Raw genomic sequence first — 16,798 nt, forward strand, 5'->3', positions numbered from 1 at the left:
CATACAGACCGGTAGGAAGGGCAGAAATGGGCAGCTAGGTGGGGAGGACTCATGGCAAGGCAGCGGCTAGAGCACTGAGGCGGCTGGCGGACCCGGTGAGGCAGTGGATTGTGGACCAGGTGGTCCCACATTCTCGCACAGATAAACCAGGGGAAACAACTGGGGAGTGACACAGACCACGCAACCCAGGGTTACAGTATGGGGAAATAAAGCCTCAAACCTCTGACTGAAAACACCTGTGGGGGTTGTGGCGACAGTGGGAGAAACTCACAGACTCTCAGGAGAGTTCACTGGAGAGACCCACAGGGTCCTAGAATGTACACAAGCCCACCCACCTGGGAATTAGCACCAGAAGGGCACACTTTGCTTGTGGGTAGCTGGGATAAGTAACTGAAAGCCAACAGAGAGTGGAACAAGTGGCATTGTTCCCTCTTGGACCCCTCTCCCACATAACGCAGCCACATGGGTTGCCCCACCTTGGTGAACATTTAAGGCTCCGCCCCCTTATTATGTAACAGGTGCCCCAGACCACAAAAAAATGGCCCAAACAAAAGAACAGATCAAAGCTCCAGAAAAAAATACTACTCAGTGACAAATAGATAGCCAACCTATTGGATGCACAGTTCAAAACACTGGTAATCAGGATACTCACAGAAATGGTTGAGTATGGCTGCAAAATAAAGGGAAAAAAAAGAAAGCTATGCTAAGTGAAAAAAAGGAAAATTTACAGGGAACCAACAGTGACGGGAAGGAAACTGGGACTCAAATCAACAGTGTGGACCAGAAAGAAAGAAACATTCAACCTGAACAGAATGAAGAAACAAAAATTAAAAAAAAAAAAAAAAAAAATGAGGAGAGGCTTAGGAACATCCAGGACATCTTTAAGTATTCCAACATCCGAATCATAGGGGTGCCAGAAGGAGCAGAGTAAGAGCAAGAAATGGAAAAGTTATTTGAACAAATAATGAAGGAGAACTTTCCCAATCTCGCAAAGGAAACAGACTTCCAAAGAGTCCAAGAAGCTCAGAGAGTCCCAAAGAAGTTGGACCCAAGGAGGAACACATCAAGACACATCATTATTACATCAGCCAAGATGAAAGATAAGTAGAGAATCTTAAAAGCAGCATGGGAAAAGGAGACAGTAACCTACAAAGGAGTTCCCATAAGGCTATCAGCTGACTTCTCAAAAGAGACCTTGCAGGCAAGAAGGGGCTGAAAAGAAGTATTCCAAAGTCATAAAAGGCAAAGACCTACATCCAAGATTACTCTATGCAGCAAAGCTATTATCCTTTAGAATGGAAGAGCAGATAAAGTGCTTCTCAGATAAGGTCAAGTAAAAGGAGTTCATCATTACCAAGCCCTTATTATCTGAAATGTTAAAGGGACTTACCTAAGAAAAAGAAGATAAAAAATATGAACAGTAAAATGACAACAAACTCACAGTTATTAACAACTGAACCCAAAACAAAAACAAAAAACCCTAGGCAAACAACTAGAACAGGAACAGAACCACAGAAATGAAGATCACATGGAGGGTTATGGGGGGCAGGGAGTGGGTGGGGAGAGAGGGAAAAGGTCTAGAGAATAAGTAGCAGGAATGGTAGATAGAAGATAGAATGGGGGAGGTTAAGAATAGTTTAGGAAATGTAGAAGCCAAAGAACATATCTATGACTCATGGACATGAACTGAAGGGGAGAATGAGGATGGGAGGGGGTGTGCAGGGCGGAGGGAAATGAAGGGGGAAAATGGGGCAACTGTAATAACATAATCAATAAAATATATTAAAATATATATACACACACACTTATGTTACTTTAAAAGCACTACTGGTAAAAATGGTACAAATACTCTGAAAAGGTTTGACAGGTTCTTATAAAACTAGCAATTACCTCAAAACCCAACAACTGCACTTCTGGTTATTTATCCCAGAAAAATTACTCTGTTCCCACAAAAACCCACACACAGGTGTTTAGGGAAGTTTTATTTCTAACAGCAGAAAACTGGGAACAATCCAAACTTCCCTCACAGGTGAGTGGGTAAACAAACTATGGGCCCTACATCCATGGAATGCTGCTCAGCAAAAAAAGGATGAAATATTGATATATGAACAACTTGGGTGGGTCTCCAGGGAACTGTGCTAAGTGAAAAAATCAAACTCAAAATATTAGAGAGTGTAAATTCCATTTGAGACTTTCCTGACATCACAATATAGAGAGAGAGGACAGATTAGTGACTGCCACAGAGTTAGGGATCAGGTAAATAGGAGGTGGGTGTGGCTACAAAGGAGTAGCTTTTAACAGGGAGGAAGCTTTAAGAGGGCACAGTTCAGCCCTGGCTGGCGTAGCTCAGTGGATTGAGCGCGGCTGGGAACCGAAGTGTCCCAGGTTCGATTCCCAGCTAGGGTACATTCCTGGGTTGCAGGCCATAACCCCCAGCAACCGCACATTGATGTCTCTCTCTCTCTCTCTCCCTCTCTCTCTCTGTCTCTCTCTGTCTCTCTCTCTCTCTCTCCCCCTCCCTCTCTCTCCCTCCCTCTCCCTTTCCTCCCTAAAAAATAAATAAAAATAAAATCTTAAAAAAAAAAAAAAAAGAGGGCACAGTTCTGTATCCTGACTGCAGTGGTAGTCACCCAAAGCCACACATGTGGGAAGGCTGCATACATCTATCCCACAAACAAAACACTGGAACTACTTGAAGCAGCTCTACAGAGAGTGGCCATATGAATTTCTAGACTGTTACTGTACTACAGTGAAGCATGAATGAGGAAACTGGATAAAGAATATGCAAAATCTCCCTGTATTTTTTTTTGGTTACTTCTTATGAATTTATAATTACTTCAAAATAAAAAGTTAAAAAAGATGCAGTTGCAATAGAAAAGGGAAAACGTGTTACTGAATTTTGTTACTATAGATTCTGTTACTACAGGTTTTGCTAAGGAATAAATTAATACACAGCTATTACCCTACAGAGTAATATCAGAGATTTTCTAACAAAATTATAAGCACTGAGGCTTGGTAAATGGGTGCAACCACTTCGGGGACAATGTAGTGCCATGTAGTCAACTTGGTAATGTGTAGTTTCTGACCAAATGACTACACTTGCAGGCACCTAGAAAGTCTTGCATTTATGCAACAGAAAATAGGTGCAAGAATGTTCAAAGCAGTATTGTTTGGAAATAGAAAAAACTGTATATTCAATGCCCAGAGAACAGAGAAATAAGTTATGTAATAATTATACCATGCAGCACCATACAATGAAAAAGAATAATGTAGCACACAGAGAAATCTCAAAATGGTGAGAACAAAAACATCAAAAACATGCAAACCACAACCCTGCCAAAAATATAGTGTTTAGTGTACAGTGTACTCATGGTAGAATGTAAGGACAAGGAAGAACATCAACGACCATGTCCAGAGCAGTGACAACCTCTGGAAGAAGAAAGGAGAGAGAGAGAAACCAAAGAGTTCCAGAGCACACATGCTCTGTTCCCAAGCTGAGTAGTGAGTACCCATGTGTTCATTTTATTCTTATTTATACAATATAGGCATTAAATGTGCTCCTTGTGCACGGACTTTGTGAAGTGTGAAAGGATATGTGTCTTAAACAGTTATAATCAATTTTGTATCCTATTTTGATCACAAAACAATTTCTCACATTATGACAAACAGCTGCAAAATATTTCATTAACTAAGTAATTAGCAATTTCATAATAAACTGATGATAATAATTTTCAATTTTTGGACCAACATAAACATTTAGCACAAGGCACCAACTTCAATGAGAATTACCTGGCCCCTGGATGGCATAGCTCAGTGGATTGAGCGCGGGCTGCGAACCAGTGTCACAGGTTCGATTCCCAGTCAGGGTACATGCCTGGGTTGCAGGCCATGACCCCCAGCAACCACACATTGATGTTTCTCTCTCTCTCTCTTTCTCCCTCCCTTCCCTCTCTAAAAAATAAAAAATAAATAAAATCTTAAAAAAAAAAAAAGAATTACCTGACCATACCAGTAACCCCACACAATTAAAAAACAAGTTAGCCCTGGCTGGTGTAGCTCAGTAGATTGAATATCAGCCTTTGAACCAAGGGGTTTCAACTTGATTCCCAGCCAGGGTACATGCCTGGGTCTTGGGCCAGGTCCCCAATAGGGGGTGCTCGAGAGGCAACCACACACTGATGTTTCTCTCCCTTTCTCCTTTCCTTCCCCCTCTCTAAAAATAAATAAAATCTTAAAAAAAAAACCCCCACAAATTAACAAAATAGAATTGGCAAATAGGACAATTAATAATAAAAGAGGTTTACATACCACAATGATGGCAATCCTTCCTCCCACATCGCCGACCACTGTGATTGGAGGTTTTTCTTTAGGAATCAGCACTGGTCAGAATAAAACACATGCACAGAAGTTTCTATATTAAAATGCCAAAGCCTTTTACAAGTCAGTGTCTCACGATAAGAAGACCCAAGAAACTAGAAACATGGAGAGAACCTCCTCACTGATAAAGGGCAACCATGAAAAGCTCAGAGCTACCACCATGTACTTAGTGCAGAACTGAACTCCCCCGGAGGTCAGGAGTGAGACCAGGGAGCCACCTTCATTGCAGCTTTCAGCACTGGGATGCATGTGCTGGTCAGGCAATGACCCAAGAAAGGAAATAGAAGGAAGTAAAATTATTTCCATTAGCAAATGACATGAGCCTACATACAGGAAATACCAAAGAATCTACAAAAAAACTACCAAAGCTAATATACAAATTCACCAAAGTTGCAGGGTATAAGATCAACACTTAAAAATCAATTGTTTCTACATACCAGCAATGAACCATCTGAAGAGGAAATTTAAAAACCAACTCCATTTAAAAAGCATCAAAAAGAATAAACTACCTAGGAAGGAGGTGAAAGACTTGTACACTGAAAACTATAAAACATCGCTGAAATTAAACATAAATGGAAATACACCCACGTTTTTTACACATCAGAAAACTCAGTACAGGTAAGATGGCAGTGCTCCCCAATATGACTCAGAGGGCTGATACCAGCCCTATCAGAACCCCAACTACTTCTTTTGCAGAAATGGACAGTAAAATTCATATGGAAATGCAAGAGACCCCAAATAGCAAAAAACTTGCAAAAAGAAAGAACGAATGAATAAAGGTAGAAAACTCACACTTCCCCCACTCTGAAAACTATTACAAAACTTTATTATTTTTTATTTTTCAATTACAGTTGACATTAAGCTTTACAATCAAAACAATGTGATACTGGCATAAAGACAGAGATATACACCAATACAACAGAATTAAGAGTCTAGAAATACATTCGAACACCTATGGTTTATTGATCCCCCCCCCAGCTTTATGAGCTATAATTGGCTTATAACATTGTGTGAATTTAATGTGTACAGTCTGATGTGTTGATACATACATGTACAATGCAAAATGATTACCATAAAGAGATCAGTCAACAATTTGTGTGTGTGGTAAGAACATTTAAGATCTACTACCTTAGCAACTTTTAAGTACACAACACAGTGTTAATTACAGTCACTATGAGGTACACTGGATCCCCAGAACTTCATCTTCTAACTGGAAGTCTGTACCCTTTGACCAACACCTCCCCATTTCTTCTCTTCCTCAACTCCTGGCAACCACCATTCCACTGTTTCTGTGGGTTTGGTGGGGTTTTTTCCTTCAGACTCCACATATAAGTCGAGATCATACAATATTTGTCTCTCTCTGACTTACTTCACTGAGCATGATACCCTCTAGTTCCATCCATGTTGTCACAAATGGCAGGTTGTCCTTTTTTATGGCTGAACAATACACACATTTTCTCAATCCATTCATCCATCGGTGGACACTTAGAAGTGATTTTTCACAAGAGTGTCAGGACCATTCATTGGGGAAAGAAAATTCTTTTCAACAAATGGTGCTGCAAAGATTAAATACCCACATGCAATAGAATGAAGCTGGACTCCTACTTTATACCATATACAAAAATTAACTCAAAATGGAGCAAGGACCTAAAAATGAGAGCTCAAATTGTAGAACTCTAAGTAGAAAACCTGGGAGTAAATCTTCATGACCCCAAATTTGGCAATGGATTCTTAATTATGACACCAAAAGACAACCAACAAGTATAAGATTAAATAAAGTGAACTTCACATAATTAAAGCCTCTTTGTGCATCAGAGCACACTATCAAGAAAGTAAAAAGACAATCTACACAATGAGAAAGAATATTTGCATGCTATGTCTGATAAATCTTATCCAGAATAAATAAAGAACTCTTACAACTCAAAAATGAAAAGACAGACAACCCAATTTAAAAACTGGCAAAGGACTGGAATAAACATTTCTCCAAAAAGAATAAACTGACAATAAATGCATGAAGAGATGTTCAACGTCATTTACCATTAGGGAAATGCAAATCAAAACTACAATGAAGTACTACTTCAAACACACTAGGATGATGACTAAGAGACTAACCAGAACTTTAAGCAACATAAATCAGGAGGGTCTCCTGATTTGAAGAGCTAGGGCTTATAGAATTTTTGCACTGGATGTCATCTGTGATCACCGAAAACCCTACAGGAAGAACTCTGTTTATAGTAAAGCTCTGTGGTTCTGGTTTCCCCTTCCCTTCAATGCCTTTTCCCCTTATATAAATACCCCTCCATCTCTGCTGGCAGGCCAGAGAGTGTGCATGTGGCTTGCCATGTCTGCATGCACTGGGTTGAAACCCTTTCTCTTTCCTGAATAAATCCTTTTTGGTGATAAACACCATATGGGTATTGTTTTTCAGTCAACAATGACTGCAATAAAAGAAATCGGAAGATAAGTGTTAGTAAGGATTTGGAGAAATTAGAACCTTTGTATACTGTTGATAGGAATGCAAAATGCTATAGCTGCTATGAAAACCAGTTTGGTGGTTCCTCAAAAGTTAACTACAAAGTTACCATATGATTCAGCAATTCTAATCCCAGGTATAGACCCTGGAGAAATGAAATTATATGTCTGCAAAAAACCTGTACATGAATGCACACTGCAGCATTATTGCCAAAAGTCAGAAATGACTCAAGTACCCGTCACTGAATGAATGTATAAACAAACTGTGGCATACCCATACAATGAAATCTGCAATCAAAAGGTACATGAATCTTTGAATGAACTTCAAAGACATTAGGGTAAGTGAAAGAAACTGAACACAAAAGGTCATATATCATATGATTTTGCTTACATGAAATGCCCAAAATAGGCAAATTTATACAGACAACAAGCAGATGAGTGGTTGCCAGGGGATGGGGGAGGGAACATGGGGATTAGTGATTACTTACGGGGTAGGAGTATCCTTCTAGGGTGATGAAAAGTTTGAAACTAGATAACAATGGTACTTATGCAACACTCTGAATGTACTGAATGCCAGTGACCTGTGCATGTCAGAACAGTTAATTCTATGTTAAGTGACTTTCACTGCAATTTTATAAAACAGGTCAGTATCACTAAAGAAACAAAGTAGGGCCTGCTCTAGATCAGGACTTCTCAATCTCAGCACAATGAAATTTTGGGCAGATGATTGGCTGTGGGAACAGTCCTGCGTGTTGTGGGACCTTTTAGCAGCATCCTTGGCCTCTATTCACTAGATGCAAGTAGTGAACCCCACAACTGTGACAATAAAAAATGTCTACAGATATTTCCACATGTCTTCTAGGGGACAAAACCCATACCCCACCCCAGGCCCAGCTGAGAACCACTGTCCTAGATTAAAAGAGACTAAAGACAAATGATAACTAAATGCAGTATGTGAACTGAGGTTGGTGTGGGGAGAGTGGAGATAGAAATTTAAGGCCAAACAAAGCAAGGTAAATCCCAAAACTGAAGAACTTTTTTTCCATTTTCAACACCCTTTTCCCCAGGCACTTGACTCCAATATTGGTGAAAGAGTATAATGCTATAGGCCTTTAGGAAATCAATTTAACAAAGAGCCATATAAACAGCTACACCTTTAACTCATCAATATCATGTTTAGAAACTTATAATGAAATACACCAAAGTATGGAAAAAATTTTTATCCACGTATGCTAATTTCAGCATTACACTGGCAAAGACTGGGAAAAAACACACATACCCAATATTACCCTGCTTGAGCAGTCTAAGCCACATCCATAAGATGGGATATGACTTTTTAATGACTTGCAGAAAGGTATGCTATAAAGCTGGGAGAAGATAGCAGCATGAGCAATTACATAATCAGTATGCATCACTACTGGATGAAAACAAGAAAGGAAAAAAATGAAGAGGCCCACTAAAATATAACAGTGGTATCTCTCAATTAAAAACTGATTCAGTGAATTAAGCACTGATTAGGCTTTTAATTAAAATTAGAGTGATTAAACGTAAGAAACTATTTTAAAAAACTATTTCAGTTCAGTGTGAAAAACACTGGAATAGTAATAAAGACTACGTCCTTGACCACAGGTCAGGCTCCTATGAACCTTTTACTCAACCTGGACTAAATGGTGTGGGCTTTGTACTCAGGCTGGCAGAGCTAAGTTTTAGCAAGCACCCCTGAACTAATCTGAGCACCCAGGCCTTCATTCAGCAATTTTGTTAGGTCAGTCGAGCAAGAATTCCCCCTACCCTTCATGCCTCCCTCCTCTTAGTAATTTCCATCCACTGACCCCCTCCTCCAGCCTCCGTCTTGGCTATCAATCCCCACCTGTCCTCCTATGTTCAGAGGTAAGCCCAGTTCTATAGTGAGATCTCTTCTCCCTCAATGCAACATTTCTTAAATAGAATCTGTCTTTACAACCTTAAAAAAATGTCTTTTCTCTTGACAAAACACATTCTGGCCCTTATGCACTAAGGGTAGAAAAAGGGTTGAGTCTGTTCCCTCGCCAACAGACTCAAAGGCAGTTATTTTTTCTAAATGGAAAAGATGTTATTAAAGGCAAGTTCTTAAAAACAAACCCAATTCACCCATAAATCTTACCACCGCATCATAATGATTTCACCTTCATAGTTCTTCCTGGTCCTTGCACAAAGGCAAGTATACACTTACTCTCTGTGCATTCCACAGATTATCTCGTTTCCAGATAGCCTTAACTAATTCAAAGCACTGCATAATTAGATGTACTGATACAACATAGTTAATTAAGCCCTACCCTCTGATAAACCATTAAGAGTTTTCTAATATCTTGTAATAAAAAATAACACTACAGTGAATAACTTGTGTTCACATTAAACTACAAGATATATCACTGAATGAATGAATAAAACCCACTCAAGTGCCAAACTGAGTCTGAATAGTTGAGCACTTTCATGACTTCGCGATGATCAGGCAGAGGTTTTTGAAAGGCTCTATTCTACAGGGCCACCAGAAGTGCAGTGGTTACCACCAGGCCAGGGAAGGTATTTTGCCACATTACAAAACAAAAAAAGAAAGTCCTTCATATTTGAAAAGAAATTAAGTTAGCCTTAAAATCAAAGGGGAAAGCAAACAAGAGAGGCAGCACACTTACTGGGGATCTCTAGGCTGGGGTGGATGGCAGCCACACTCCTGACCATGGGCGGAGAATGCCGTCCATCCACCAAGTCCGACTCAGCATCTTGAGCTTCTCCGTGAATCACTGCAATGCCCAGACGAAGGCGCTCTGCAAATGACTGTGCCCTGAGGGAGAGCATGAGACAGTTCAGAAATCACACAGCCCCTGTCTTCTGTTAATGTTGATGGAAGAAACATTAAAAGAACATAAATAAAATGCAGTTTCCAAAAGATTAATGAAAAAAAAAGAATAAAATAATCTGAGAGTCTTAGATTCTAGGACAAAGTGTGGATAAACATCCCTCTGGCAACAGGTGCCCTGCATAGGCAGCAGCTGGCCCTGGTCTGCACTTAGTTGGGTGAGCTTGCATAGTTAATTAACTTCCTCTAAGCCTCAGTTTTCTCACCTGTAACTGCTAATTTTCTATTTAATAGTGAGAACAAAGCACATAAGACAAAGTACATTAAAAACTCAAAGTGTCTGGAACTATAGAACTTACAGCCAAAATGGAGGTGTAGGTAGATACGTGTTGCTTTCTCGCACAACCAAAAGAAGGACAAGAACAAATGTAAAAACAAAAAATATCTGGAACTGCCAAAAAATCAAACTATATGGAAGTCCGACAACCAAGGAGTTAAAGAAGAAACATTCACCCAGATGGGCAGGAGGAACCGAGACAGGCAGCTGGGGCAGAGAGGACAAGTGGTAAGGCAGCACTGTCAGGACAGGCAGTCCCACATTTGTGTGTGGATGAACTGGGAGGAGTAACTGGGGAGGGAGACAGACCATTCAACTCAGAGTTCCAGTGCGGAGAAATAAAACCTCAAAACCTCTGGCTATAAAAACCTGTGGGGACTGTGGTGGCGGGAGAAACTCCCAGCCTCAAAGGAGAGTCTGTTGGAGGGACCCAGGGTCCTAGAATGTACACAAGCCCACCCATCTAGGAATCAGCACCAGAAGGTACCAATGTGCTTGTGGGTAGTGGGGGAAGTGAATGAAAGCAGGGCAAAAGCTGAGCGAGTGGCATTGTTCTGCCTCTAATTTCTCCCTCACATACAGCACCACAACGCAACAAAGTGGCTTTCCCCACCCTGACAAATACCTAAGGCTCCACCCCCTATAATGTAACAGGTGCACCAAGACAAAGAAATGAGGCCCTAATGAAAAGAACAGATCAAAGCTCCAGAAAAAGAACTAAACCAGGAGGAGATAGCCATCTTATCAGATGCAAAGGTCAAAACACTGGTAAATCAGGATGCTCACAGAAATTATTGCTTACCAATGCAAAATAAAGGAAGAAGTCACGGCTATACAAAGTGAAATAAAGAATAGTCCTGGCTGGTGTGGCTCAGTGGATTGAGCACCAGCCTGTGAACCAAAGGGTCGTAGGTTTGATTTCCAGTCAGGGCACATGACTGGGTTGTGGCCTAGGTCCCCAAAAGGGGGCACATGAGAGACAACCACACACAGATGTTTCTCTTTCTTTCTTCCTCCCTTTCCCTCTCTCTAAAAATATATAAATAAAATCTTTTTTAAAAAGAATAATATACAGGGAACCAACAGTGGAGGAAAGGAAAAACCAGAACTCAAAATGAATGACTTGGAACAGAAGGAAGAAATAAACATCTAACCAGAACAGAATAAAGAAGTAATAATTCAAAAAGTGAGGAGAGGCTTAAGAACCTCTGGAACAAGTTTAAACCCCAAATCATAGGGGTGCCAGAAGAAGAGGAAGACCAAGAAATTGAAAACTTACTTGAAAAACAATGATGGAAAACTTCCTCAATCTGGTGAAGGAAATAGACATGCAAGTCCAGGAAGCTCAGAGGGTCTCAAACAAGTTGGACCCAAGGAGGAACACACCAAGACACATTATAATTAAATTACCCAAGATTAAAGATAAGGAATCTTAAAAGCAGCAAGAGATTTACCTACAAAGGAGTTCCCATAAGGCTATCAGTTGATTTCTCAAAAGAAACCTTACAGACAACAAGGGAAAAAAGTATTCGAAGTCATGAAAGGCAAGGACCTACATCCCAGATTACTCTACCCAGCAAAGCTATCATTTAGAATGGAAGCGCAGATAAAGTGCTTCCAGATAAGGTCAAGTTAAAGGAGTTCATCATCACCCAGCTCTTATATGAAATGTTAAAGGGACTTATCTAAGAAAAAGAAGATCAAAACTGTAAAGTGAAATGACAACAAAATCACAATTATCAACAACTGAACCTAAAAGTCAAAAACAAAAACAAACTAAGCAAACAACTAGAAGAGAAAAAGAATCACAGAAATGGAGATCACATGGAGGGGTTATCAGCGGGAGGGGGGAAAGTGGGTGAAAGGGTACAGGGAATAAGAAGCATAATTGATAAGCACAAAATAGAGGAGGGGAGGTTAAGAACAGTATAGGAAATGGAGAAATGAATGAACTTATATGAACCATGCCTGGACATGAACTAAGGTAGGGGTGAATGCTGGAGGGAGGGGGTGCAGGGTTGAGGGGGATAAAAGGGAGAAAAAATTGGGATAACTATAATAGCATAATTGATATTTACTTAATATACTTAAAAAACCTCAAAGTACCTTGATTGATTGATTGATTTTAGAGAGAGAGGAAGATGGGAGACAGAAAGAGAAACTTTGATTCGTTGTTCCACTTACTGATGCATTCATCAGTCGATTCTTTGTATGTGCCCTGGCTGGGGACTGAACCCCCAATCATGGTATTTTGGGACGACACTCTAACCAACTGAGCTACCCAGCCAAGGCTAAAAAGTTAAAGCATTAAACATCATTTTTTAAAAGATTTTATTTTTATTTTTAGACAGAGGGGAAGGGAAGGAGAAAGAGAGAGAGAGAGAAACATCAATGTGTAGTTGCCTCTAGTACTCCCCGTACTGGGGACCTGGCCCACAACCCAGGCATGTGCCCCAACTGGGAATCAAACCGGCAACCCTTTGGTTCGCAAGTCAGTCCTCAATCCACTGAGCCACACCAGCCAGGACTGGAGTTAATGATTTTTAACATCAATTTTTAATAACTTTATTAAGGTATAACTAAGCTACAATTAACTACACATATTTAAACTGATTTCATAAACACTAATATATGTACATATCTGTATAAACATTAGCACAACTAAGACAATAAAGCATTTATCGTGGCAAATGTTCCCTTGTACCCCTTTGTAATTTCTTCTTCAAGTAGCAGGCAACCAGTGATCTGCTTTCTGCCATCATAGATTTCATAAGTGGAATAAGAGTTCGTAGTTCTCTTTTGTCTCACTTCATTCACTCAGCATAACCCTTTGGAGATCCATCATGATTACTGTATGTCACGGGTCTTATCTTTTTACATTGCCAAGTAACAGATCATTGCATGGGTCTCTCTCTGTTTGCCCATTTACTTGTTGATGGACTTTTGAGATGTTTCTAGTTTTGAACTATTACAAAACTGCTATGAGAGCCCTGGCTGGCGTAGCTCAGTGGATTGAGCGCTGGCCTGCGAATCAAAGGGTGGCTGGTTTGATTCCCAGCCAGAGTACATGCCTGGGTTGCAGGCCATAACCCCCAGCAACCGCACATTGATGTTTCTCTCTCTCTCTGTCTATCTCCCTCCCTTCCCTCTCTAAAAATAAATAAAATCTTTAAAAAATTTTTTTTAAAAATCTACCTTTTAAAAAAAAAACTGCTATGAACATTCAAGTACAAATCTCTGTGAGAACTCACACTTTCTTTACTCTTGGGTAAATACTTATAAGTAGAATGGCTGGATAATGTTGTAGGCACATGTTTAACTCTTGAAAAAACCACCAAACTGTTTTCCAAAGTGATTATACCATCTTTCATTCCTATGAGAGTTCCCATTCCTCCACATTATCACCTGCATTTGGTGTGGTCATTTTATTAATATAACCCACTCCAACGGTGTGCAGTGGCACTTTACTGTGGTTTCAATTTGGATTTCCCTCAAGACAAATGGTGTTGAGTATCTTCGCATGTGCTTATTTGCCATCCATACATGTTCTTTAGTAAATGGACTGTTTGTCTTTTGCCAACTTCTTAACTAGATTGTTGGTTCTCATTAAGTTTTGAGAAGTCTATATATTCTGAATATTAGTCCTTTATCAGATGTATGCTTTACAAATATTTTCTTCCAGTTTGGGCCTTCTCCTGTCATTCTCTTAATGTCTTCTGAAGAGCAATCCTTAATTTCCACAGCACCTAACTTAACAATCACTGTATTTTTTCAGACTATATGACGCGCCTCCCCTTCCCTTCAAATGGGGGGGTGCATCTTATAGTCCAAATGTAGCTTCACATTTACATTGGTGAAATATTATGTTATTTATGTTATTAAACATTTTACATTTTTCACTTCAAAATTTTTTTCCTTTTTTCATCCTCTAAAACCTAGGTGCGTCTTATGGTTCGAAAAATATGGTGCTTCTTGTGAACTGTGTCTTAGGTGTCATATTTTATTTTCGTAAATCTGTTTTCCTCTAGATCTTTTATAGTTTTAAGTTTTACATTTAGGTGTAATTCATTTTTAGTTGATTTTTATATGTGAGGTGAGATATTGCTCAAGATTTACTTTATTTTGTACCAATTATTCTAAATCATTTGTTCAAAAGACTATTCTTTCTCCATTGAATTGCTTTTGTACCTCTGTTGAAAGTCAATATTATACATACAGGTCTATTTTTGGACTCTGTTCTTTTCCACTGGCCTATTTTTCTATTTTTTTATCCCAATACCACACATTTATGATTGTTTTAGCTTTATTAAGAAGTCCTAAATTCAGGTAGCGTTAGACCTCCAACTTGGTTCTTTTTTAGTTGTTTTTGCCTATTCTAGGTTACTTGCATTTACACATGAATTTTAGAATCAACCTATTAACTCCTACAAAAAAAGCTAAAATTTTGATTGGAAGGTCCCAATTTTATAGACCAATTTAAGGAGAAATGATATCTTAATAAATATTGAGTCTTTTGACCTATGATCATAGTATTTTCCTCCACTCATTTAGGTCTTTAAATTCTCTCAGTAATGTTTTGCATTTTTCAGTGTACAAGTCTTGAACATCTCAGATTTATTCCTAAATGTTTCCCTTAATTTGGTGCTATTTGGTTTTATTTTTCAATTCAATTTTCAACTGTTCATTACTAGTATATTTTTGTTTATTTATCTTATAATCTGCAAACTTGCTAAACTGATTAGTCCTAATAGCATTTTTGGAGATTTCATGTTTTTCTACATAAATAATTCATACCACCTGCAAATTAGGACTGTTTTACTCCTTCCTCTCCATACTAGATTTCTTTCTTTCATTCTTCTTTTTGTTTTTCAGATTGCAGCACTGTCCACAATCTCCAGTACAGCGCTGAATAGAAGTAGGGACAGCAGACATCCCATCTTGTTCCTGATCCTGGGGGAAAGATTTCACTTTCTCATACTGAGTGTGAGGTTAGCTGTGGGATTTTCACAGGTGCCCTTTATCAGATAAGGAAGTCCCCTTCTATTCTTGTTTATCTGAATTTTGTCAAATGCTTTTTGAGTCTACTGAGGTAATCATGTGGTTATATAAGATGTAGTATTTGCATAACTTTAAATTCAACCTTTTAAAAACTCAAAGTAATTTTTTAAAATTTTATTTATTTTGAGAAAGGTGAAGGGAGAAAGAGAAGGAGAGAACCAGCAATGTGAGAGAGAAACATCAATAGGTTACCTCTTGTACACACCTCAACCAGGGACTGAACCCGCAACCCAGGCATGTGCCCTGACCAGGAACTGAGCCAGCAACCTTTCACTTTGGGGGTCAATGCCCAACCAACTGAGCCACAATGATCAGGACAAAAAATTCAAAGTGATTTTTAAGGAAATCCTCAGACAAAAAAGTGGTCAGACAAATACAAGGCAGAGTCTCCACTAGCTTCTGCCCCATCCTAATCTCATGGAGACTGGCACCATAGAAATTAGTTCCCCCTTCATATTCAAGATTGGCTTTGAAAACAAGATTGTTGTCAAAAAGAATTAACCTTAGTCATCCTCTAAGGAAGTCTTTTCCATCTGGGATCCATAGAGGTCTGCCAATTCTTAGAATAATGCTGTTTCGATACCACTACCCTCTACTAAAGGCAACACCACTGACTCTTGAACAACTCAGGTTTTAAATGTGGAGCCACCTGTATATGGATTTTTTTCAATAAACATTGTATTTTCTCTTCCTGATGGTATTCTTAATAACACTCTTTTCTCTAGCTTATTTTATTGCAAGAATACATATATAATATACATAACATACAAAACATGTTAATTGATTGTTTATATTATCAGTAAGCCTTCCAGTCAACAGTAGGCTACTAGTAGTTAAGTTCTGGGAGGGAATCAAAAGTTATATGTGGATTTTCTTTTCTTTTCTTTTTTTTTTTGAAAGATTTTATTTATTTATTTTTAGAGAGGGAAGGGAAGGAGAAAGAGAGAGAGAGAGAAAAACATCAATGTGTGGTTGCTGGGGGTCATGGCCTGCAACCCAGGCATGTACCCTGACTGGGAATCAAACCTATGACACTTTGGTTCACAGCCCGTGCTCAGTCCACTGAGCTACACCAGCCAGGGCTATATGTGGATTTTCAATTGTGTAGATAGTCGGTGTCCCTAATGCCTATGCTGTTCAAGGACCAACTGTACTTTCACAATAAATAAAAGCATTATATGCATACTGATGTTAGTTTTTGGATAGTGTATATAACTTAGTCATGTGACTTGAATTCCCACCTGATTCCAAAAAGAATCAGCATGATTCCTCTAGGCCACACTGTCTGACATGCTAACAGTCACAGAGGAATTCCAAAGCAACTCAATCCTGCTATACTGGTGGTACAACGATGAGAGTTAATTCACATAATGGGTTAGAACACAACACAGGATTTCAGATTTTTTCCTACTCACTCAGTTATTCTAAGAAAAGAATTTCAAACAACTCATTAAAGGAAGTAGTTTTTTCTTATTAAAGCAACATTATATTCTTAGATGACCCTTTTCCTCAAAATAATTGCTCACTATCAAAGAACTCTAAAACTACAGACTCTTCATATTCATCAGTATTTTCAGAATTCTAAGGGCACCAACAACCTCTGTTCTACGCAGTGGTATTTGTTTATTTATTTTAGAATATTTTATTTATTTTTTAGAGACAGGGGAAGGGAGGGAGAAAGAGAGAGAGATGTCAATTGGTTGTCTCTTGCATGCCCC

The 16,798-nt window shown here is 39.0% G+C and overlaps 1 protein-coding gene across 8 annotated transcripts in view; it reads right to left on the reverse strand.

The window, feature by feature from the left end:
* The window catches only part of PRPSAP2 (phosphoribosyl pyrophosphate synthetase associated protein 2), a 71,264-nt gene that overhangs the window by 10,539 nt on the left and 43,927 nt on the right, over positions 1-16,798 (reverse strand). For all 8 annotated transcript variants that reach the window (XM_045824454.1, XM_045824456.1, XM_045824452.1 and 5 more), the window contains 2 exons: positions 9,522-9,670; positions 4,309-4,379 (listed from right to left, as the gene is read on the reverse strand). In XM_045824454.1, coding sequence (XP_045680410.1) covers positions 4,309-4,379; positions 9,522-9,670 — 220 coding nt within the window. The remainder of the gene's footprint in view (positions 1-4,308; positions 4,380-9,521; positions 9,671-16,798) is intronic.

This window comes from Phyllostomus hastatus, unplaced genomic scaffold (assembly GCF_019186645.2).
Source record: "Phyllostomus hastatus isolate PE091 unplaced genomic scaffold, TTU_PhHast_1.1 phas_scaffold_55, whole genome shotgun sequence".
Classification (NCBI taxonomy): Eukaryota; Metazoa; Chordata; class Mammalia; order Chiroptera; family Phyllostomidae; genus Phyllostomus; species Phyllostomus hastatus.